General features: G+C 35.8%; 1 protein-coding gene across 1 annotated transcript in view; it reads left to right on the top strand.

Moving 5' to 3' along the window:
- CNTN3 (contactin 3 (plasmacytoma associated)) overlaps window positions 1-26373 on the top strand; it is a 256281-nt gene that overhangs the window by 187708 nt on the left and 42200 nt on the right. The window contains exon 12 of the mRNA XM_011937219.1: window positions 973-1148. Coding sequence (XP_011792609.1) covers window positions 973-1148 — 176 coding nt within the window. The remainder of the gene's footprint in view (window positions 1-972; window positions 1149-26373) is intronic.

The raw sequence follows: 26373 nt of genomic DNA, 5'->3' as shown, positions 1-26373 counted from the left end.
AACTCTTCTTTAGCCTTTTCCAAGGACACTTTCAGTCCTACCTGCTAGCCTTGGTGTGCCAGTGACGTCCTACTCTTCTTCCTTCAGCCATAAAGCAAATGATGTACTCTTCTACAGTTCACCAGTAGTCTCTTGGAACCAAAAACAGCCTGGACCTAAAAGCATCTGGCCTTCTACCCCTCCTTCACAATTTCTCCACAAGGCAATTCCTTGCAGACAAAGGACAGACAGGCTCAAAGTTATCCCTCTGCTCACCGAGATAAATGCACATCAAATTGCTTCCTTTGGAAATACTAATCAGAAACTCAAAAGTTGAAAACTTTTTATCCAACATAGTGCAAAGTAATGTGGAGTAGCAGTGGGAAAATGGGGTCAAGAGAATTTTAACTCATGATAGACAAATGGAAGGTAGATGGTGACGACAGAGAGAAAGACATGTGCATGTGGACATTTGCGTTGGGGAAAAACAGACATTAATTATCATTTTAACATAGTACCCCTCCTGTTTGTACCAATTCTAGCATCTTTTGTATTATATCTTTCAAATCCAGGCTACCATTAAATGTCTGTTCAGATTTTGATGATAATGTAATTTCTAGTCAAAGTTGGTGAAAACACAGTATTTTCTATTTCTACCCCTACATTTCAAAACACAATAAAACTAAGTTGAAATTGATTTTGTTAATAATAATATAACTGTTGTTTACACATGACTTTAATTTTTAAACTTGCATGTCCTACAAGTTCAAATATCCTGATTTCTTTAACAAGAATTTGTAGATCCAGTGAAATGTAGCTCTGCATCAAAATGGCTATTTTAATGTTGAATACTTTTAATTATATAGATGTATGTATATTCATGTATATGCATCTACAGACATACAGAGTATAAGTCAGATGAACAGTCTGACTGTGCAAATGTCTTTTATCACAATAAAATGCTGTTTTTCTGAAAAATTATTTCCCCAATAGAACCAACGAGAATAATTTTGGCACCATCTACCATGGATGTTTCTGTTGGTGAAAGCGTCATCTTGCCCTGCCAGGTACAACATGACCCACTGTTAGATATCATCTTTACCTGGTATTTCAATGGGGCCCTTGCAGATTTTAAGAAAGACGGATCTCACTTTGAGAAAGTTGGTGGGGTAAGTTGTGGCACTTTCCTCATACTTTTCATATTGCACGTATCTCTGACACATTGCCTCTAAAAATTATCTGACATATAGATGATGCTCTGGAAATGTTTTCTAAATAAGTGGTTTTGGTTGAGTGGTTCTCAATTCTGTTTTGATCTAATTTTATTTTTGTCATTACCAGAAATTGAGCACATTTACTTCAATGTATAATTACAATTAAAATTAATGTATGTTGTATTTATAGTAAATGTTACTTTTCATTACTTTTGTTGTTGTTAGTATCCTATGGAAAGGAAGATTTTCTTTTACAGGTGTTTTTTTTCAGCATGACACATATGTGTTGAATTGGGAGAAAGCTGCACTTACTACGTGTCTCCTCCAGGTGCTTGATCCCAATTAGTGTGTCGGGCCAGGGTGCATCATCACCGTTAATCCTCACAATTCCACCAGATATTAGCAGTAAGATGCTTCATTGCACAGGTGCACAAACTGAGGATTGGAAGTTTATTAACTTGGCCAGTCACTCAGCTAGTTAGTGGTGGAACTTCAAGCCTGGTGTGTTTCCACAACACAAATGCTTTCTAATGTTTCCATTCTGTCTCTTCTTTTGTGATGATTCCACATTAGAAAGAATTACAGATTTTAAGGAAAAATTGTCCCTTTGAGGAGAATGGTCAAGAAGTGGCTTCATGCTGGTGAGCCACCCAGACTAACGGTAAGCCTCACAGCATGTTTATGAATCTGGAATGACAAACCTAGCTTCCCTTGTGGGACTGTTTGCACTGACTCAAGGACACCTTCGTTCTTTTGGTAAAGAGGTCCACGGTGGACAGTCAAGTCTGGTTTTGTCATTATGGACTTCACATACAGGCCTCAGTGCAGCAGAAAGCCACATGATGGTCAACTCAACTGTGTTCATTTGACAAAGACTTCTTATTAAATGTATGTATTTGTATACATCGGCATGTTAATATATTAAAATTATATGCAACTTAAAAGAATGGTGTTTTGAGTTGAATTGTGTCCTCCCAAAAATATATTCTTAATGTCCAATACCTCATAATGTGAACTGATTTGGAAATTGCCTTATTGTAGAAGCCATTAGTTAAATTAAGATGAGGTCATCCTGGATTAAAATGAGCGCTTATTCAGTATAACTGGTGTCCTTATAATAAGAAGGTCATTTGGATCTAGACACACAAAGAGGAGAATGCCATGTGAAGCACAGACACGGAGGAGAGATAGACTAATTAGGATGAAGGCCCAGAACGGAGGTGAGGTGTGCTGCCACATGCCAAGGAATGCCTGGGGCCATGAGAAGCTGGAAGAGGCAAGGAAGAGTTTTCCCTTAGAGATTTCTCAGGGGACCTGGCTCTGCCAACACCTTGATTTCAGACTTGCAGCCGTCAGAAATGTGAGAGGATAAATTTCTGTTGTTTTAAGGCACCGAGTTTTTGGTACTTCGTTTCGGCAACCTTAGGAAGCCAGTGTGGAAAAAAGAAAGTTTTTAAAAGGAAAAGGGAAATTGAGACATTTAGATACCTAGCCATAATTAAGTATAATTTTAGTACCCTTTCTATTTTCTAGCATCCATTTATTCCATTTTGGAATTACTACTTTTCTAATTGTTCTGACTGATTCACAACTTTTGAGAACTTCACCAATTGCTAAAATCTTTTAGCTTTACTTTTACGATTGTTGTAAATGTCTATTTATTTTTAAATTGTCACTGCTTTTTTCTGTCATGATAGCAAAAGGCATACGCCATATTCTGAGCTAGCTCGCTACTCCATACTCAGGCTGTCTTACAATGTAACAATTTCTTCTTCCCTTGGCCTCAAGAAGAAGCCTAAAATGTTGCTTTCATAAAGACTCCTTACCCAGTCTTGGAAAGGCTTCTCTAATCCAGCTCTTCTGCTTCTTTTAATTATTGAAGAATTCCATTTGAAACATTAGTCACCTTTGCCATTATAATGAAGTTAATTATGTTTGTGATTGATTTCTCAGCTGGATTGTGAGCTGTTGATAATAGTCTATCCAATACAGTTCCTCTGTGTTACCTATTGCTGAATAAATGTGTAATGAAAGACTGAAAAATCCAAAGTAGTTTGATTGTAATATGCATCAGTTACAAAGAAACACTAAGACTGAGCCAGAGTGCAGCCATCTTTCAGAAAAGCTTGGAGTTAAAAACATTCGAGTTTATAATGTAATTTAACTATCTTGATTTACATAGCACTGATAGATTTTACAGAAGGAATAAAGTCATCTCTGTACAAGTCAGGTGTCTGAAACATGAAATTTCATAAATTGATGCTATCACTTGCCAATTCTGTTCTCTCTCTAACATGCTAGTTCATGGCCTATGAATTTTTTATTGACTTGTGCCATTAGTAACTTAATATTCTCCCATCAGTATAAAACAGTAAGCCATACAAGATGACATTACCTTAAGCACAGGCAATTAAGTAAATCGGTTTTCTGTTGCATGAGAAGGGAATCATGTAACAAGTCTTGTCCTCTGATTGTGTATTCATTGCAGCATGCACATTAATACAAAGATAGTCTGCTTGTCTTTTTCCCCAGTGGGTTCATAGATATATCCCCTGTTTCCAACAGCAGCAAAATGTGAACAAGGAGGCTGGTAAGTAGGAAAGTTGCCTAGAAAGGTGGATAGTAAAAGCCATGTTTTAAAAAGAGGTTAGGGGTAGTTCAGATTATAGAAAATGCAACTCATAGCTTTGAACTGAATCAACCAATTATTGGGACTATGCTAAGTAGTCAACACCCATTCATTTATTTTTAAAAAACACATGCCTTTTGGAAAAAATCCATAAGCTCAGAAAGCTCCAATAATTTAAACCAGATCTACTGTATAGATTTGAAATTGTGCCAAAGGAGCCCGATGACGCCAGTCACAGATTTTTGCACAATTGGAATAATATATTCAGAAAAGCTTTATGAAACTAAGTGTCTAAAACAAATTGGCACATCACAAAGGAGGAGTAGGGGTCCAAACACAGATTTCAGTCCATGATCATGGGGCGAATCAAAAAGTCGTATCATTAAATCAGCAGGAAAAGACTTCCACAGAAGTTCCTGTTTGCCAAGAAAAGCTCAATCATAGGCACAATGTGGTGTCGTTACGGAAGCGGCAGATTTGTATTCAGATACACAACAGTTCTAGGTGCTATTGTCCGCTGGTTGATGCCCATGGGTGAGTCACGTAATTTTTCGGTCTTATTTTCTGATCTCTTTTCACATCAGTTTTTAGTACAGTCACATGTTACTTAACGATGGAGATACATTCTGAGAAATGCATTGTCAGACAATTCCTTCCTTATATGGACATCATAGGGTGCACTTACCTAATAATACAGCCTACTACACACCCAGGCTGCGTGGTATAGCCTATTCCTCCTGCCCTGCAAACTTGCACAACATGCCACTGCCCTCAATGCTGTGGGCGATTTAACAGAATGGCAGGTATTTGTGTATCTAAACATTGAAACAGTACAGTAAAAATGCAGTATAAAGGATTCTCAAAAAGGCACACCTGTATAAGGCACTCACTGTGAGTGGAGTTTGCAGGACTAGAAGTTGCTATGAGTGTCAGTGAGTGAGTGGTGAGAGAAGGTGAAGGCTGGGACGTTGCTGTACACTACTGTAAACATTAGAAACACTGCATACTTAGGGTACATGCAATTTATAAGAAGTATTTTCTTTCTTCAATAAGAAATCAACTGTAGCTTACCATAACTTTTTAACTTTATAAACTTTTGACTTTTTTAGACTTTTTGACTGTTTTGTCATGAACACCTAGCTTAAAACACACATTGTACAGCTATACAAAAATATTTTCTTTATATCCTTATTCAATAAGGGTGAGCTTTTTTTCTGTTTTTAATTGTTTTTTTCGTTTTAAACATTTTTGTCATAAATGAATACACAAAGGCACAGGTTAGCCTAGGCCAATGCAGGGTCAGGATCATCAATATCACTGTCTTGTGCCTCCACATCATGTCTCACTGGAAGGTCTGCAGGGGCAATAACATGCATCGAGCTGTCATCTCGTAGGACAGCAATGCTTTCTTCTGGAATTCCTCCTGAAGGACCTATATGAGACTGTTTTATAGTTAACTTTTTTTTTTAATTTGTAGAAAGAGTACACTATAGAATCACAATATAAAGTATGGTATAGTCAATGGTATAATCTATTAACATGGTCATTTATCATAACTATCAAGTACTATGTACTGTACATAATTGTATGTGCTAGACTACTATATGACAGGCAGCACAGTAGGTTTGTTTACCTCAGCAGCATCACAAATGCATCACTAGGGCATTGTGCTATGATATTATGATGGCTACAGTGTCACTAGGCAATAGAAACTTTTTACGTCCATTATAATCTTTTTTTTTTTTTTGAGACAGGGTCTCACTCTGTCACCCAAGCTGGAGTGCAGTGGCATGATCTTGACTCACTGCAACCTCCGCCTCCTGAGTTCAAATGATTCTCCAGCCTCAGCCTCCCTAGTAGCTGGGACTACAGGCATGCGCCATGGTGTCTGGCTACTTTTTCTATTTTTAGTAGAGATAGGGTTTCTTCATGTTGGCCAGGCTGGTCTTAAACTCCTGACCTCAGGTGATCCGCCCGTCTTGGCCTCCCAAAGTGCTGGGATTACAGGCATGAGGCACCAGGCCCAGCCAGCTCCGTTATAACCTTATGGGACCACTGTCATATATATGGTCCATCCTTGACCAAAAGTCATTATGTGGCACATAACTATATTTAACCCATTGCCTCCTGCCATGAAATCTCTTCCTGGAACACAGTTTTCTCTCTTTTTTTCCCTGTATCTGGATATCTTCATATATGATGGTGTGAATGTAAATAAGAATGTATACATTCATGTAGACACTTTTATTTCACATATGCAGAATCACAAGAAGAGATACAGGCTTAACTATATGTTTATGGTAGTGTTCTATCATACCTATATTTGAGCAGTGAATTTTACTCCATTATTTATCCCTGTATAACATCTTTGTTTCTTTACTTTTAAACAAAGCTTAGCTTCCAGGGATAGGAAAAGGGAGGTAATATTCCAAAGTTCAAGAGAAACCAAAGAACACTGTTGACTGGTATGTGAAGACCTAGGGCCTGGTAATTTAAGTATAATTTTACAAATGTTGAGGGATAATTTTGACTTGCTCGGTAAGCTAACTTTTGGACTTACATGCATTATATGCTAGAGGCTCCCTACAGATAAAAACTTTTGGACCTAAACACACTAGTTCACCCTATATTGTAAGAATGTTTAAATATATATGCTTTGATAAACCCTATGTGGTGCATTTACTTTAGAAATAAAGAACGTCTAGAGCCAAGGTGTACAGCTTTACCAACACTTTGTGGAATTGGATCTATGATGAATTAGAATGTTTGTGGATAAAAGTCACTGGAAGCAATAAGAACTTGAGCAGTGACAACCAATCTGCCATTCATTTAAATGGCTCACTTCAATATGATTTATTTCCCACAAGCCACAATTTCACTCTAGTTAGAGCAGCTACTCGTGAGCTTGAGATTTAATGTATTTTTCAGCTCTCAGTGGTAGAAAATAATATCTTTGAAATTGATCCTTTGTGTGATAATACAAGTGGCCACTTTGACTTGATTTATTTCATAGAATTATTTGTGTGTGAAGACTGAAAGTTTGAAAACAGCAGTTCTTTTTAACTATGTAAACGATTTTTATGTAAAGGAAAGCACTCGTTCCCCAAACAACTTCTGGTAGTATTCTGAGTTTTTAAGCATATCCCCATTGGACTGTATTACACATTTTGTATCTTGTCCAAATTCAGAGCATCAGCTGACTTGAAATAATTGTTAAGAGAATATACCCAGAAACAAATTCACAAAAATGGGGATCAGACCAGAGGAATTATTATTTATCTTGAACCCCTATCTTTGAAGCATGACTCCTCCCATAATGTTATTTGCTGGTGAAGAAACAAGAATTCCCCAATTCCAGCTGGAGAAAGGGGCAATGCACAAAACTGTTGATGTGTAGGTATTTGCCTGACTCGTCATTTTACTCAATCAGGTAAATAAAGGCTTATTTCCTGCTTAAAGTGCGATTGATGTCCCAGGGCTGTAATTATCAAGTACAATATTTATGAAGACGAATGGTCCAAAGCCATCCCCAGTGGAAATCCTGTAAGGTAGACTTAAATTTACAAGAATAAGTCAAAGCAAGCAACATGTGACTTCTTGTACTAAAGCCCATAAAAGCAGCAGAGTTAAAACAAACCAAGGCTATAAGTGAAGTGACATAAAGGAAAATATATGCAAATATTTATTATGTAAATACAACAGAAGGAGAATGCAACAAATGTTAATTTCCAACAAAGAATAATTCGTAACAAATCTTAAAAGCAAAAAGGATAAATTTACTTTGGAAAAATTTCTTTTTACCACAAAATATAATAATACCTCAAATAATGTATGATTAAAACATATCAGGTCGAGAAGAAAGATCTAGTAAGAAATAAAACTGTGTAGACTTTGAGAGCTGTTCTCTCAACTATCAGTAGATCAATTTGGTAAAAATTAGACAAAGATTATTTTGATACTGTAATTAATTGAAGTAGCAGAAACATGCGAAAAAATAGTCCTACAGATAGAAAATACACACTCCTTTTTTTTCTTTCCACAGCTTTGCAGAATTTGGCTAATAAAAATAACAAAACATAAAGGAGAAAGAACAAATAAAATTCATATAATATCAAAAAGCAAACTGATAATCTACAGAATATACCAATGAAGAATAAAGAGAAAAGAAAAACTAAAACTAGACATTAGAAAAAGAATATAAAATATAAAAAAGAATGTAAAAACACAAAGGATTCCATATTCAGGTCATGTATATGAAATTCCAATTAAATGGACTATTTCTGCAGAAATATAAATTATCAAAATTTAAATTTAATTAATTTAAAATAAAAATGAAATTAAAATTACTTAGGTAGATTAATTATTATGAAAACTTGCAAATCAATTTTCCACCTCCTCCAATAATAAAGATTTTAGGGCTACAGTTTGCTGGTAATTTTTGATTTTCAAATTTTAAGAAAACAGATAAATGTTCTGTGTTATGTAAACTATTTGATAACATTAAAAGTGTGAAATAGTTTTAATTTATTTTGTAAGTCTAGCATATTCCTATGAACAAAACCTACCAAGAGAGTAAATACTTAGTAAATACAAACCGCTTTCATGAATATAGTAAGAAAACTTAAGGGAAATTTTAGCTAACCAGATTGAACATTATATTCAAAGATTAACCCTGCCAGGCGCAGTGGCTCACGCATGTAATCCAGGCATTTTGGCAGGCCGAGGCAGGTGGATCACCTGACGTCAGGAGTTCGAGACCAGCCTGGCCAACATAGTGAAAACCAGTCTCTACTAAAAATACAAAAATTAGCCAGGTGTGGTGACACATGCCCGTAATCGCAGCTATTCAGGAGGCTGAGCCAGGAGAATGACTTGAACTCGAGAGGCAGAGTTGCAGTGAGCTGAGATTGTGCCATTGTACTCCAGCCTGGGCAACAAGAGAGAAACTCTTTCTCTCAAAAAACAGAAAGATTAACCCTTCATAAGCTACTATCGTATATCCCAGGAAATGTACATACATCATATCAATAGATCTAATAAAACAAACCACAGTATTCTCAATTGATACTAAGATGACATTCAATAAAAATAATGACCAGTTACTGACTTTTAACTTCGTTTTAAAATAGGAACAGAAAGGTACTTCTTCCACATCCCAAAAGTGTCTTTAAAGGAAAAATACCAGAAATATTTTTATTTAAATCATCAACAAGGTGAGACTACACACAAATACCATTTGGACATGCTTGGGTCAGTGCAATAAAGTATGAAACAAATAAAAGGTGACTTTGAAAATAAGGAAACAAGCATTATTTCAGGACAAAATCGTATTAGGGCTACTCAAAACCCAATAGTATCAACTCTAACTTTTTTTTAAATTAATCGCTTCAGTCAACTGCTTGGATACCAGGTAAATTGCAAAAAATAATAGCTTCCTTAAAGCTAGATAAGAGGCTATTCATAGCTTTCTTGCAACTAGTTTTCTATAGCACTGTGAGGTGACTATAGTAATAATTTATTGTATGTTTTCAAATAGCTAGAATACAGGATTTTGAATGTTCCCAACACAAATAAATGCTTTGAGGTGATAGATGTGCTAATTATTCTATATATCATATACATATATCTAAATATTACATTGTAATGCATAAATATGTACAATTATCATGTGCCTACTTAAAATACATATTAAAAATTTTAAGTAATAGTTTTCCTTTGTATCAACAGTAACCAATAAGAAAATATAACAGGACAAAACCTCCCTGAAAAGATAGATAAATTCATGTTAATAATTTGCACAAGAATTATGTGAGGCCTGCATGAAAGCACCTACAATACTTTCTAAATTTGGCCAGAGATAGAAAGAGAGATATAATGACAGACAGAGAGGGGGAAAGAAACATGAAATATTCAATATTTCTAGATGAAATGAAACAGACATACATTACAAGGTTTTAATTTGTCCCAGGTTTTTCCAAAACTTTAAAATACTACCAATCAGATCTCAGTTTAAATAATTCTGAAAGTACTTAGAGTAAGAAATCAAGTAGGGATAAAAATAGTTAATAGCATTTTGAAAGACAAGAGTGATGATGCCTCATCATTAATTTCCAGAGAATATTCTGGGGGTATTTGCTCAGGTAGGAAATTACTAGAGCAGATTGGTGTGACACACATATAGTTTCATCATTCCAAAATCTGAAACAGCATGTCAGCATTTGGAACCTATGCCTTTCTTTTATATACCGTTGATCTTTATCTCTGTCTCAGTTACATCATCTGCAAAATTGAGATGTTGATCATAATTTCTTTAGAGGTATTTGTAAAGTGCCAAGGACAACAGAAGTTAGCTCTTGTGGGTCATTACTACTGCCAGCAGTAGTGGTAGTATTATTTCTAAATTGTTCCCCAGGAAAGCTGCAGCTATTTTTGTTCCCATCAGTACTAGTAAAGGGGCCCTGCTTCCCCATATTGTTTTCTGCACAAGAATTTTTCCTTCATTTTTCTTTAATTTTTGACAACAGATGGCTGAGACCCCATATCTCATTACCACCAACTTCTCATTTATCAGATTAATGAGATTGAAAATCTCTCCATTTGCTTATTAGGAATTTGGATACTGAGGAAAGATTGGGAATTATAACTGAGTCCTCCACATCAAGAAAATTGGGAGTTAATACTGACTCTTGTGAAATACAGTATTACTTCTGCAGAGAAGAGCAAGAAAAGCTACCTTTTATTTCCAGCTAGAGAGATTCACAACAAAACCTAGTTGCCTTGGATTATTTTATAGGATATTAATTTAAAAGAAAATCTAGCATAAAGTAACATTCAAAAGTTATAAAACAAAATGAAAACTGCTTCAAGACAACTCTCAGCTAGATAAAAATTTTTTTTGGCCAAAGACAAAGTAATGAAATTTACATGTGCATGTCAGATTTTGTTTTTATTTTATTTTTTTTTTATTTTTTTTATTATACTTTAAGTTCTAGGGTACATGTGCATAACGTGCAGGTTTGTTACATATGTATACTTGTGCTATGTTGGTGTGCTGCACCCATCAACTCGTCAGCACCCATCAATTCATCATTTATATCAGGTATAACTCCCCAATGCAATCCCTCCCCCCTCCCCCCTCCCCATGATAAGCCCAGTGTGTGATGTTCCCCTTCCCGAGTCCAAGTGATCTCATTGTTCAGTTCCCACCTATGAGTGAGAACATGCGGTGTTTGGTTTTCTCTTCTTCTGATAGTTTGCTAAGAATGATGGTTTCCAGCTGCATCCATGTCCCTACAAAGGACGCAAACTCATCCTTTTTTATGGCTGCATAGTATTCCATGGTGTATATGTGCCACATTTTCTTAATCCAGTCTGTCACAGATGGACATTTGGGTTGATTCCAAGTCTTTGCTATTGTGAATAGTGCCGCAATAAACATACGTGTGCATGTGTCTTTGTAGTAGAATAATTTATAATCCTTTGGGTATATACCCAGTAGTGGGATGGCTGGGTCATATGGTACATCTAGTTCTAGATCCTTGAGGAATCACCATACTGTTTTCCATAATGGTTGAACTAGTTTACAATCCCACCAACAGTGTAAAAGTGTTCCTATTTCTCCACATCCTCTCCAACACTTGTTGTTTCCTGATTTTTTAATGATGGCCATTCTAACTGGTGTGAGATGGTATCTCATTGTGGTTTTGATTTGCATTTCTCTGATGGCGAGTGATGATGAGCATTTTTTCATGTGTCTGTTGGCTGTATGAATGTCTTCTTTTGAGAAATGTCTGTTCATATCCTTTGCCCACTTTTTGATGGGGTTTGTTTTTATTTTTAATAGACACGCAACAATTGTACATATTTATGGGGGCCAAACTGATATTTCAATACATGTATTAATGTGCATGTATCAGATTGTTACCTCCTTCATGTGTCCTTTGAAGAGAATTCTTTGGGGCACAGCAGGAAATCTCACTTACACACAAATTCCCAATGTATATACTAGTTGTTTTCTCTCACAGTATAGGCTCCATCTTTCACAGAGGGCAAATTTTATGTCACTTTTCTGTTAACTTTGTCTGTTACATCATTCATAAAATACATTTTTTCATTTTCAAGTAATCAAACAAGTCTATCTTCTTCTTCGGCTAAGAGTTTTCATTAGTTTTCTTGGCTCGAGTGGGATATAAAGTTGGGAGAATTTGAGGAGAGATAGAAGATTTTAGAACCAATGTTCATAAGGGTTACAGAAGACTATTTTGGGATGTTAGAGAGCTTACGCCTCTGGGAGAGGAACTTGGAAAGAAATACAGATATTTAAAGAAAACTTCTGGCAGATTTTGCTGCAAACTTCATCGTGTTTGCCACAAGCCTTCAATAAAATTGTATCACTTGACAATTCTTAGAACAGTTGGATTTGGCCGAGTGTGGTGGCTCAGCCTGTAATCCCAGCACTTTGTAATCCCAACCAGCCTGGCCATCATGGCAAAACTTATCTCTACTAAAGATTCAAAAATTAGCTGGGCAAGGTGGCACACACCTGTAGTCCCAGCTACTCAGGAGGCTGAGGCAGGAGAATTGCTTGAACCCAGGAGGCAGAGGTTGCAGTGAGCGGAGATTGTGCCACTGCATTCCAGACTGTGTGACAGAGCAAAACTCTGTAGAAAGAAATAAACAGAGAGAGAGAGAGAGAGAGAGGAAGAGAAGAGAGAAGAGAAGAGAAGAGAAAAGAAGAGAAGAGAAGAGAAGAGAAGAGAAGAGAAGAGAAAAGAGAGAAAGAAAGAAGAGTTGGTTTGAGAGGGTGTGGGTTATCTGTGTTATTAATATCTTATGAAAGAAAGAGGAAGGAAGGAAAGGAAGGGAGGAAAGAAGGAAGGAAAGAAGGAAGGAAGGAAGGAAGGAAGGAAACGAAAGAAGAGTTGGTTTGAGAGGGTGTGAGTTATCTGTTATTAATATCTTAGGATATACTGGAGTTCCACTATTGGAATTCATATTGAAAAATGTAAGATATCACCAAAGAATTACTAATGTGTATGTTTATGTACATGTAAGTATATTTGTGTATATGCCAGCATACAAATATCCAAATACAGTAATATATGTTTTTCTAAAAATCTCTGAAAGTTCTAAGAGAGGCAGTAATAATTCATTTGATATTGCTTATAATTCCTTCAGTTCCTCCAAATTTTAAATATACATAACAGATATTTACCTACATCTGTGATTTGCAAATTTAAAAAAAAATCTCATCGGTGAGAGGCTGAGGCTGATGTTGACTGGTGAAAAGACCTGCTGTCTATAATTTTGGCTTGTTTTGTTTGACAAAGGCTGACAGGATTAAGGTTCATTAATACATCTTACAAAAGGTGACTGAAGTAAAAGAAAAAGGGGGTAACTGCAATAAATTCAATAAATAAACAAATCACATCTAATGAGAAAAATGGTATCTGCTGATGATAGCTTTCTCTTCACTCATGCTGGCTTAGGTATTTTTTAATGGTGTCATTGAGATGTGATTCCCATACCATGCAATGTATCTACTTAAAGTGTAAAATGCAGTGGCTTTAAACATATTCACAGAGCTGCACTTTCATTGCAATAGTTAGTTTTAGAGTATCTTTATTATCTCAGAAAGAAAGCTCATATCCCTTAACCATAACTTTCCAAATCCCTACCCTTCACCCCCAGGCAGAGGCAACCACTGATCTACTTTCTCTATATACTTATTTGCGTGTTTTGGACATTTCATATAAATGGAAACATAATATGTGGTCATTTGAGATGGACCCCTTTTAAAAAATAAACTTTATTTATTACACAGTGTCTAAGGTTCATAGCAAAATTGATATGAAAGTACAGAAAGTGCCCATGTACCCCCATCCTCCCACACATACACCCTCCTTGACTATCAACATCCCATACCAGAGTGGGACATTTTTTATAATCTGTGAACCTACGTTGACACATCATTATCACCCCAAGTTAACAATTTACACTGGAGTTCATTCTTCATCTTATGCATTCTATTGGTACAAATGTATAATGGCATGTATCCACCATTGTAGTATCTCACAGAATAGTTTCACCGCCCTAAAAATCCTCTGTACCCTACCTGTTCATTCCTTCCAGCCCTCCTAACTTCTGGCAACCACTAACCTTTTTATTGTCTCAATAGTTTTGCCTTTTCCAGAACGTCATATAGTTGGACTCATATAGTATATAGCCTTTTCAAATGGGCTTCTTTCACTTCGTAATATGCAGTTAAATTCCTCCATGTCTTTTCATGGCTTGATATCTCAGCTCATTTTAGTGCTGAATATTATCCCAGTATCTGGATGTATCACTGTTTATTTATCCACTCATCTACTAAAGGAAATATTGGTTGCTTCCAAGTTTTGGCAATTATGAATAAAGCTGCTATAAACATCTATGTGTAGGTTTTTATTGTACATAAGTTTTCAGTTCATTTTGGTAAGTACCAACATGATTGCTGGATCTTATGGTAAGAGTAATGTTTAATTTTGTAAGAAACTGCTAGACTGTCATGCAGAATGGCTATAACATTTTGCATCCGCACCAGTGATAAATGAGAGTTCCTGCTACTCTATATCCTTGCCAGAATTTTATGTTGTCAGTGTCTGGATTTTGGCCAATCTAATAGATATGTAGTGGTATCTCATTGTTTTAATTTGCAATTCCCTAATGAAATATGATGTTGAACATATTTTTATATTCTTTCTTGCCATCTGCATATAGTCTTTGATGAAGTGTTGGTTCAGGTCTTTCGCCTGCTTTTTAATCAGGGTGTTCATTTTTTGTATTGGGAAGTTTCAGGATATTTTTCTATATTTTGTCTAACAGCCCTTTGTCAGATTTGTCTTTTGCAAATCTGTTCTCCAAGTCTATGGCTTGTCTTCTCATTCTGTTAACATCACTATTTTTTTTTTTAATTGAGTCACCCAGGCTGCAGTGCAATGCCACAATCTCAGCTAATTGCACCCTCTGCCTCCTGGGTTCAAGCACTTATCCTGCCTTAACCTCCCAAGTAGCTGGGACTACAGGTGTGTACCACCATACCCGGCTAATTTTTGTATTTTTAGTGGAGACGGGATTTCACCATGTTGGCCAGTCTGATTTCTAACTTCTGACCTCAGGTGATCCGCCCACATTGGATTCACCATTGAACCCATCTGGACCTGGTTCTTTCTGTTTGGGAAAATTATTAATCATTGATTCAATGTATCTACTATATGTAAGACTATTTGTGTTATCTACTTCTTTCTGTTTAACTTTTGGCAGATTTTATCTTTCAAGGAATTGGTCCATTTCATCTAAGTTCTCAAATTTGTAGACATAGCATTGTTCATAGTATTTGTTATTATCTTTTAATATACATAGGGTCTGTGACGATGTTTCCTTTTTAATTTCTGATATTAGTTATTTGTATCTTCTCTTTTTTTCTTAAGTAGCCTAGCTAGAGATTGATTGATTTTATTGCTCTTTTCAAACAATCAGCTTTTGTTGATTTTCTTTGTTGACTTGCAGTTTTCAAGTTTATTCATTTTTACTCTGATTTTTTTTTACTCCTTTTAATTTGGATCTGATTTGCTCTATTTTTCCAGTTTTCTAAAGCAGAAAGCTTAGATTATTGGTTTTGACTCCTTCTTTTTGCTTTTATATGCACTCAATGACACAAATTTTCCTCTAGGCATAGCTTTGACTATATTCTACAAATTTTGATAAGTTGTATTTCTGTTTTTATTTAGTTCAACATCTTTTTTTAATTTAAAAACATCTTTCATTGAGATAAAATCATATAATATATACAAATTTTATTTTATTTTTATTTTTTTCAAGTATTATTTAGAATCAGTGGGCACACATACAGGTTTGTTAAAGGTGTATTGCATGATGCCAAGGTTTGGAGTATTTGAATCCATCACCCAGGTACTCAGTATAGTACCCAATAGTTCTTCAACCCTTGTGTCCCCACTCTTCTTCCCTCTTGTATTCTCCACTGTTTATTATTATTATATTTATGTACATGTATACCCAATTTTTTACCACTTATAAGTGAGAACATCTGATATTTGGTTTTCTATTTCTGTTAGTTCACTTAGGGTGATGGTTTCCAGCTGCATCCATGTTGCTGCAAAAGCCATGACTTCATTCTTTTTCATGGTTGCAGAGTATTTCATGGTATCTATGTACCACATTTTCTTTACCCAGTCTCCCACTGATGGGCACCTGGGTTGATTTCATATCTTTGCTATTGTGAATAGTACTGTGGTGAACATATGGGTGCATGTGTATTTTTGGCAGAACGCGTTATTTTCCTTTGGTTAGGTACCTAGTAAGGGTATTGCTGGGTTACTGTAATGGGATTGCTGGGTTACATGGTAGTTCAGCTTTTCCTTCTTTGAGAAATCTCCAAAATGCTTTTCCCACAGTGACTGTACTAATTTACATTCCTACCAACAGTGTATAAGTGTTTCCTTTACTCCACAACCTTGCCAGCATCTGTTATTTTTTTACTTTCTAACAAAAACCATTCTTACTGGTATGAGATGGTATCTCATTGTGGTTTTGATTTGCATTTCTCTGGTGAATAGTGACGATGAGCATTTTTTCATATGTTTTTTGGCCACTTGTATGTCTTTTGAAAAGTGTCTGTTCATGTCATTTGCCCACTTTCTACCAGAGTTATGTTTTTGATTGTTGATTTAAGTTCCTTATAGATTCTGAATCTTAGACATTTATTGGATACATAGTTTGCAAATATTTTTTCCTGTTCTGTAAGTTGTCTGTTTATGCCCTTGATCATTTCTCTTGCTGTGCAGAAGCTCTTTAGTTTAATTAGGTCCCACTTGTCAATTTTTGATTATGTTGCAATTGCCTTTGAGGACATAGTAATAAATTATTTGCCAAGCCAGTATTAAAAAGAGTATTTCCTATGTTTTTATGGGGTATTTCCCTATAAAATATTTTCATAGGCTGTTTCCTAGGATTTTTATAGTTTCATGTCTTACATTTAAGTCTTTAATCCACCGTGACTTCATTTTTGTGTATGGTGATAGGGAAGGGTCCAGCTTCATTCTTCTGCATATGAATAACCAATTATCCCAGCACCACGAGAACTTTTTCAATTTCACTTGAGATTTTTTCTTTGATCCATGTGTTATTTAGAAGTGTGTAGTTTAATCTCCAAGTATTTGGGGATTTTCTAGCTACCGTTCTGTTATTGATTTTTGGTTTAGTGTGGTCTGAGAGGAGACATTGTATGATTTTTTTTATACATTTACATTTTTAAGGTGTGTTTTCTAGCCCAGTATGTGGTCTTTCTTGGTGAACATTCCATATGAGCTTGAGAAAAATGTGCAACCTGCTGTTGTTACTAGAAAGGAATCCCTATCCAGACCCCAAAAGAGGGTCCTTGATTCTCGCGCAAGAAAGAATTTAGGATGAGTCCACAGAGTAAAGAGAAAACAAGTTTATTAGGGCAGTAAAGAAACAAAAGAATGGCTACTCCATAGGCAGAGCAGCCTCGAGGTCTGCTGGATGACTATTTTTATGTTTGTTTATTGATTATATGCTGAACAAGGGATGGATTATTCATGAGATTTCCAGGAAAGGGACAAGAACATCTCAGAACTTAGGGTTCCTCTTCCTTTTAGACCACATATGGTAACTTCTAGATGTTGTCATGGCATATATGAACTGTCATGGTACTAGCAGGAGTGTCTTTTAGCATGCTAATGCATTATAATTAGGGTATAATGAGCAGCAAGGATGATCAAAGATCACTTTTATTGTCATCTCGAATTTGATAGGTTTCAGCTGGCTTCTTTGCTATATTTTGTTTTACCAATGGGATCTTTGTGACCTGTATCTTGTGTCAACCTCCTGTGTCACCCTGTGACTGAGAATGCCTGACCTCCTAGGGTTGCAGTGCAGAAGGTCTCAGCCTCATTTTACTTTGGCTGTATTCAAGATGGAGTCACTCTGATTCAAACGCCTCTGACACTGTTGTTGGATAAAGTAGTCTATAGATGTTCATTATATACAATTGAAGATGCTATTGAGGTCAACCAGGTCTTTACTGATTTTCTGCCTGTTGGAGCCGTTCATTTTTGATAGAGAGCTGTTGAAGTCTCCAAATATTATTCTGGATTCCTCTGTTTCTCGTTGAAGTTCTGTCAGTATTTGCCTTACATATTTTGATGCTCTGTTGTTAGGTACCTACACATAAGGAATTGTTACATCCTCTTGGAGTGTCCCTTTATTACGTAATGCCCCTCATTAGCCCTGACAACTTTACTTAATCTGAATTCTGCTACGTTTGAAATTAATATGGCTATTCCTGCTATCTTTTGATTAGTACAATCATAGTATATATTTCACTGTCCCTTTTAATCTATGTGTGTCTTCATATATAACGTAGGTTTTTGGAGACAGCATGTAATTGTGTCTAGGCTTTTTGATGCATTCTGGCAATTTCTATCTTTTAATTGATGCATTTAGATCATAGATATTCAAGTAATAATTGAGATATCTGCATTAATTTCTATCATATTTCTTACTGTTTTCTATTTTTTAATCTTGTTCTTTGTTCCTTTTTTGCCTTCCTCACTTCCTGCCATGTGTGGTTTGAGAATTTTATATGATTGCATTTTCTCTCATTTCTTAGCATGTTGCTATGTCTAAATATTTGTGTCTTCTTAAAATTTGCATGTTGAAATCCTAATTCCCAAGGTAGTGGTCCTAGAAGGTGGAGACTTTTAGAAGTGAATAGATCATTGGGGCAGAGCCCTCGTGAATGGGATTAGTGTTGAAAGAAATTAAAATATTTTCCCCAAAATATATTTCTTTGACATTTTTTGAAATGGGTACTGCTTGGCCGTCTCCACAAAAGTGGCTTTGCAAAGCTGTTGTAGTAAATGGGGAAAATTTGGATCTCTAGATAATCTCCATTAATGCAGCCATGCCCCTTTCCCTTTCTATGTCTTTCCCCAGATCCAGGAGAGATTGAGCGTCTGACACATTTAGAAGTCTGAAATGAAACATGTATCATCTATTCTGTCTGAAGGAGGCTTCATGTACATACAAGGCCAGCTTTGCCATCCAGACACTTCTCCCACCTTCCATAACCTGTTTTACCAGAATCTAAGCCATTATTCTTTCTGTAACCTCAAAATGGCATATACATTTCTGTAACCCATTTCTGTAACCCAATTGGGTCTTCATACAGAAGACTCCCATGTATGCACAAAAAACAAATTTTCTCTTTTAATCAACTGCCTCATGTCAGTGATTTTTAAGCAAGCATTTAGGGAGCTGAGACTCTATGGCTCCCACACCTCTCTATGGAAAAAGTGTTTTTTAAAATTTTCACTTCTTAAAAAATTCATTTTTTTATCTTTCATTGTCTGTGATATGCCAGGTTGTTTTGTTTGTTGGGTTTTGTTTGCTTGTTTTAGTTTTAGTGACTTTCTGTTTTCTTGGGGGCATATATTCTACTTGGTGTTCTCTGTGCTCCCTAGACCTGTGATTTTGTGTCTGAGATTATTAGAGTAAAACTCTTAGTCACCATTGCTTCAAAAATTGCTGTTTTTCCTTTCTCCCTTTCTTCTCTTTGTGACATTTCCATTATGTGTATGTTATACCCTTGGTAGTTGTTCCATTGTTCTTGCATATTCTGTTCTGTTTTTTTAGTCTGTTTTTCTCTGTTTTTTAAGATTCTATTTTTGTATCATTGAGCTCAGAAATTTTTTTTCTTAACCATGCCCAGTCTATTAATAAGCCAAAGTCATTCCTTATATCTGCTACAGTGTTTTCAATCTCTAACCTTTTGTTTTGTTTTTGATTCTTAGAATGTCTCTCTACTTGCCTTATCCATCTGTTCTCACATGTTGTTTATTTTTTCACTAAACCCCTTAACACATTAATCATAGGATTTTAAAATTCCTGGTCTCATAATCCCAGCATTCCTGCTTTATCTTACTCTTATTCTGATGCTTGTTCAGTCTCTTCAAACTATGTGTTTTTGCCTTTTAGTATGCCTTGTAATTTTTTGTTGAAAGGCAGATGTGATGTACTGGATAAAAGGGACTGCCACAAATAAGCCTTTAGTAATGTAGTGGTAAGATGTGAGGGGGAGGGAAATAATTTTATAGTCCTTTGAGTAGGTCTCAGTCTTCTAATGAACTTATGCCCCTAAACTGTGAACTTCACCAGTGCTTCTCAGGCTTTTTCCCTTCTTATGTGGAACAGGATGGCTAAAGGGGCCTGGAGTTGGCTATTTTCCTCCCGTCCTAGACTCTTAGAAAACCCCAGCAGCTTAGGCTGTAGCTGCTGAGGGCAGAGCATTTTGAGAACAGAATGTTCTAACGTATCTCAAAATGGTCTGTTTTCTCCCCCCAACTACCAGAAACATGAGGGGATTTTTTTTTTCCAATATTCTCTGTGAGGACCCAGTAGAACTCTCTGAGGTAAAATTAACACAAGTGTATAGCACCTCCTATGATTGGCTCTTCCTGGAGTTTTAACTCACAGAATTGTCCACACTGAACCTCTAGCAATTACTCAATTATAGTTCATGTTTTCATCCCATAGCACTGGTTATCAGGGATGTTTCTACTCCAAGTTGTGATTGTCTGTATCCACCTGTCTGTCTGATTAAGGGGAAGCCATTTGCCCCATGACCTCACTTTTCTGCCAGGTCTAAGAATTAGTTGTTGATTTTTCAGTTTGTTCAGCTTTTTATTTGTTGTTAGGAAAAAGTGACATAATCTAAGCTCCTTACATGCCCATCAGAAACCAGAAGTCAGGGTAGCTGGCCCATTTTTTTAATTAGGTTACTTGTCTCCCTCTTACTGAGGTGGAACTGTTCATGCTGGCTTAGATGGTATGCTGGAATTTCAGAAAGAAAATCATTCTACTTTGCAAGGCATGACATTTAATTATAACATTTAATTGATCTGAACATGATTAAGAAAGTGAATAATAAATGGTTCATTTGGGGTTACTTAAAATTTTAAACTCAAAGACTCAGCAATTTTAGGTGGATTGAGTTTTCTAAATTAGTTTTATAGAAAATATTCTGATTTTATAAACCTTTTTTTCTTATCCTAACTTTAAAATTTTAGATCATGCTCTTTACCAGAAAAATAGTCTATTGATAGTCACAGTTGATATCAAACCTAGTCTTTCCTTCTTTGTCTTTTTCAATATGACTTTGAGATGAAAAATTCACACTTCTGAAGTATCAAGAGAATTGCCAGACTACATTGGTCTGTGATTGTAATAAAAATAGTGTTATCTCTTTGGGAGCAACTCTCCTGGGAGAAGATATAAATTTATTCTCTCTGAGCCATTGGGAGCTCTTTCTCTGGTTTACACACAGGCTACTGACATAAATTGAAGGGTGTCTAGTCCAGAGTTTTGCTTTAAATAAATAAATAACCTATCTTGGATTCTTGCCACGGTCAGCTCAAAGGAGCCTGCAAGGATGAATCTTGGTGGATAAATACCCTAAACTCACTGTCCTCTCTCCCTCAGATCTTGTAAGAGGATCCCAAGAAACTGGCAGAGTATAAGGGAACCTTTCCCTTTGGTCCATGTAGGTCACCGCCCAAGGCAGAGGCAGTATGGCAGGTGCAGAATGGATTTGGAAGGCTGTGGCAGATTGTGTTTTCCAAAGATGGCTGCAGCAACATATCTTATCCAATATGCTCTTATTACAGCACGACTTTGACACTGCTCCCTATGAAGTAGTAAAATCTATGCCTCTCCTCCTGAAACTTAGTATACTTTTGTGAATGTCTTGACCAATAAAAAACAATAGGAGTGATACAATATGATTCCTGAAGCTAGTTTCTAAAAATGTATTCACTTCTACCTTGTTCCACTAGCACAATTACTCTTGGTATCCATCCACTATAGTATTAAGAACCCCACGTGACTGTGAACAGATCCTTCTCAATAGGAACCAAGGTCCCAGCCCGCGTCCTGCTGAACTCCCAACAGCCAATGCCAACTTGCTGGCCAAGTAAACAAGCTTGCCAGTCTCTAATCAAGCCACCCCACCTAGTCAGGTGTCCAATGGAGATGAGTCCTCAAGATACCTGTTCAATGTACACATTACTGAACAGAATAAATGATCATTTTTTAATCCACTAAGGTTTGGGGTAATTTGTTATATAGCAATAGCAATTGAAACTCAAGTAAATGTAAGGCGTTTGGCATAACATGATCAAGTTTCTATGAAACAATGGCTCTTTATTCCTTTATATCAATGGGTTTCTTTTCTCTTACGTAACATTCATATCATTCTACAAGAGGCAGATCTACTCTCTATACTTGCAATATAAAGGTAAGACAAAAATAATGAGATTGGATCTACAAGTTAAACTGTTACTCAGAGTAAGCTCTTTTGACTTGAAGTATTTTAATTTAATGCAAGAATTGTCACATCAATCAAGAGTAATCCTAGAATGACTGAGGTTGATTAGCAGTAAATTTATGTATGTATCTATAGCAATTTATCACCTTGTTGAATTACATCGATGACTATTGCTTTTAAAATTATGACGAGCACACCAAGGCAATGTCATGTCAAGGAAATGAGCCTTGGGCTTGACACATAGTACCTATTTCACAAATACTAGTTTTCTTGCCCATCTCTCAAGGTGAAAATATGTATAAGAGTATTACTTTCAGCTTATGAGTTCAGCAGTATATAGTACACCTAAATATTAGAGTTAGGAGAAATCAGAGCAATTATCTGAAGCCTTTTATACCTTCCAAGAAGAGTAAACATAAGGAATGTAATATCCCAAGAGGTCTAATAATTGTTTTTACCCTAACTGCTCATTAGAATCACCTACAGAGTCTCCTCTCTCTAGTCCATTTTAATTTTTAATTGTTCTGGATGTGACCTAGGTGTTTCTGGTATTTTCTTAAAAAGATTTCCCAGGTGAATTTACAGTACAGCCAGCACTGAGAACTAATGGGTTTAGCAAACTGGATAGCACAGTGTTTTTCAAAACACAGACTCTGTACTCAACAGGTGGCATTAAATAATATAACATAGAATGAGAGAGTTATTCTATTTTCAATTGTATTTCAATCATTTAGATTAAATCAAAGAGAATGGCCAAGGTGGGTGGATCACTTGAGGTCAGGAGTGCAAGACCAGCCTGGCCAATATGGTGAAACCCCGTCTCTACTAAAAATACAAAAATTAGCTGGGCATGGTGGCACATGCCTGTCATCCCAGCTACTCAGGAAGCTGAGGTGGGAGGATCATATGAACCCAAGCGGCAGAGGTTGTAGGGTGCCAGGATCGTGCCACTGCACTCCAGCCTAGGTGACAGAGTGAAACTCCATCTCAAAAATAGATAAGTAAGTAAATAAATGGTTAAACATGGTATTAGGCCTGTCATTAGCCATTTTCTAATACTTGCTAATCTTTAATTAACAGAGCAAAAGTCTCTGGCTCAGGGACTTTGACCGTGTCCAGCTTAGTGAGCATTTAAATTATTTTGGACAGTGTCTAATATTATATAATTTTCTACTCATTGTATTAATTTTGCTAGGTAACTATTATTTTGGTGAGCAGATTTCCATTTAGGATAAGAATATACATCTTATATGTCAATTCCCATATTAAGTTGAAGAAAGTTAATCAGTTTAAGAAAAAATTAAGTAATAATAGAACATTTGGTACTAGGATATGGCAAAAACAATTGTGAAGACGTGACTCTAATGATTTAAATGTAGAAAACACTGGGTTAAGCTTGCTGGGACAGCAGGCTAGGCATCCTGAGATCACCAATTCTTACTCCATCAAAATCAACACACCCCACTGCCCAGAAAAAAAAAAAAAAATTCCCAAGTTGTTTTAATATGAACTTGATGTTGAAATTAAAAAGCTGATACCTTTGAGGCACCGCGGGCACTTGATACAACCTAAAATATGCATGAAGTGCCTTCAACCAAGTTTTTGTGATCTTTGATGTGTCACTCTTTTGAAACACATAAGATGGAACAAGCTGGGACTCAAAATCCTGTAATGGAGCAATTATTCCAGTTTTATTGGTTCCCAAGAAAGTAGAGCAAATTTTGATATTAACTGATTGCATCTTACCTGTCTTAAATATCACCTGTTCAGACAACCATGTGACAGTTGAAATTGTTAATCAGTCAGAAAAATTAAAACTGTTGACAATGTTAGGGCCTGTTTTCATGTTTCAGTGGCTGCCAATTCTTTCTGCTTTTTGGATGAGTAGCGTCCATTAGTAACGAAGGTGAATTTGATGTAGCCGTTTGGCATTGGTGGGGGCAAGGTTTAATTTGTGTGGTCAAAAATGCAGAGGTGGGCCACATCACCACCTATTCCTTCAGGGACACTTAACAGAGAAAAACACCAACCAGGTTCCAGAAGGAACTTACAGGTTCGACTGTTTTCAAGGCACCTGGAGATGATTTACATGTAATGTCAGGGTTTGGAAGGCAACCCAGTGAAGGGATGAATGATTAATATTGGAAGCGCTGCAATAACAGGCTGTGTAAAGTGATAAAAAAAAAAAAAAAAGAGGACTGCCTATTCAACCTCAGTTCCAAATAGCCGTCAAAATGTAATTTTTTTTCTTAAACTGGAAAATTGTGCTTCTTGGCAGTCCAGTGGCAGCATTTACATTGAGAGTGCTTACTAGGGAATTCGTTTTTTACTTATAATTTATTGTACTGAAAGTTCATACAACATTTGTAATGTTCAAGAGGTTCCCCTAATTCCAAAGTTTATTTTAAACCTTGATTTTAGCAGGTGGCAGATACCACAATGTATTTTCAGCCTACCTGTAATTAGTGATGATCTTTCTGCTTATTTATTTTTATCTGGTATGGGTTATCAAATCAGGTAGTGTTTTTGTTTTTTTTTTTTTTTTCTTTAGTGCAGAGTGGTTTTTAAATTACATAAAAAATTCTGTTAGTGTCATCATCTAAGAAAATACAGGGGAAAAGTTAATCAGATCCTCTCCTATTTCATTTGATATACAGTGGATTTCCTCTTAGCATTTATTTCAACGATGCTTTGGCATACCATTTACTGTTAATACCTGTAACATATTATGGAAATACGATTTTTTTTCTAAGAGAAACCTATAGGATTAGATGGACAAATAATTGAGTAATAAAGTAATTCTAGCTTAGTAGATACTGTAAAAATACAAGAAAGAAAAACTATTACTGTCATTAAGATGTAAATAGGAACTTGTAGTCAGCTACAGTGAACTTTTTATTTTCTGGGGACAGACTAACAATTTGTGGATTAACTCTACCCCTGCCATCCCTATCCCCTGCCCGCCCCATTCAGCTCTCCTTCTTGAGTTACTCAAATAAACCATGTTCTTACCTACCTTAGGTCTTTGCACATGCCTGAGTATCCTAGTGTAGTTTATTTTTTTATCCACTTTTCCTGGACAACTTCTGCTCATATGTTAAATCTTAGCTCAATGAGCAGTTCACTGAAGTCCCAGAAAGTTCTAGATTCCCCCAATGTACTTTGAGTTTGCATTACATTATAATTTTACATTGATTTGTGTAGTCATTTCATTAATGCCTGTCTTCCAACTCTATGCCCTATGAACATAAGGTCTGTTTTTTTTTCTTGCCTTCAGCATTGTATTCCCAGCCACTAAAGTAGAATAGTTGCTTTATAAACAGTTTTTGAATGAATGATCTTATTTTTAATAGGTGATGCTTTGGAAAAGAAACTCAATTTGTATGACTTAGAGGATCATATCCTGCTTCTTACACTCAAATGTAAAATACTGGAATAGACCTCTCTTACTTCCAGAAACTCCTTTCCTGAGTAAATTGTGGACAGCATCATAGAAAAAAAGATGTACTTTCTGGAAAAAAAGAATTACACTAGTGGGCTTTGAGGGGAAGTTTTAAGCAAAATAGAGATATAAGGAGAAGAAAATAAAGCTATGAATTTGCACCTTCTCAATTCTGGTCCTTTCTGCTTGAGGAGGTGGGGGGAAATGAAGTCTCGGAAAATAATGCAAACAAAGACAAACTAATTTAACAGATAAGCTATTTTTTATTCAAAGTATTATTAATGTTTCTAAGAATTTATCCAAAGATGGTTAGTGTTGTGTTATTTGAATTATTTTATACTCTAAAGAATGGCAAATATGTTTCTTATTATTTCTAAATATTAGATGCAAGTATATTTATAAATATGGTAAATAATCCATCGAGTACTATTTCATCCCATTTCAACTATTTTTACCGAGTTTATTTTTGGACATTTCTCTCTCATACCCTTTATCACATTTAATTAATAACTAACTATATTCTCTAACAATGATAAATTGATGGGGAAAAGAATTAGTTTGATATAAGTGAAACTTCTTTTTGGAGTTTCTTTTACCTTTTTTCTTTTCTTAAATGCCTTAGAATACTCAATTGCATCTTGATAAGAAATGATGATATGCTAATAACATTTTAATTAAATTACTATTATTAGATGTTTAATTCCCG

The sequence above is a fragment of the Colobus angolensis genome, unplaced genomic scaffold (genome assembly GCF_000951035.1).
Source record: "Colobus angolensis palliatus isolate OR3802 unplaced genomic scaffold, Cang.pa_1.0 Scaffold160, whole genome shotgun sequence".
Taxonomy (NCBI): domain Eukaryota; kingdom Metazoa; phylum Chordata; class Mammalia; order Primates; family Cercopithecidae; genus Colobus; species Colobus angolensis.
Note: the sequence above shows the minus strand (reverse complement) of the source record. Positions and strands in the feature narration are given on the sequence as shown.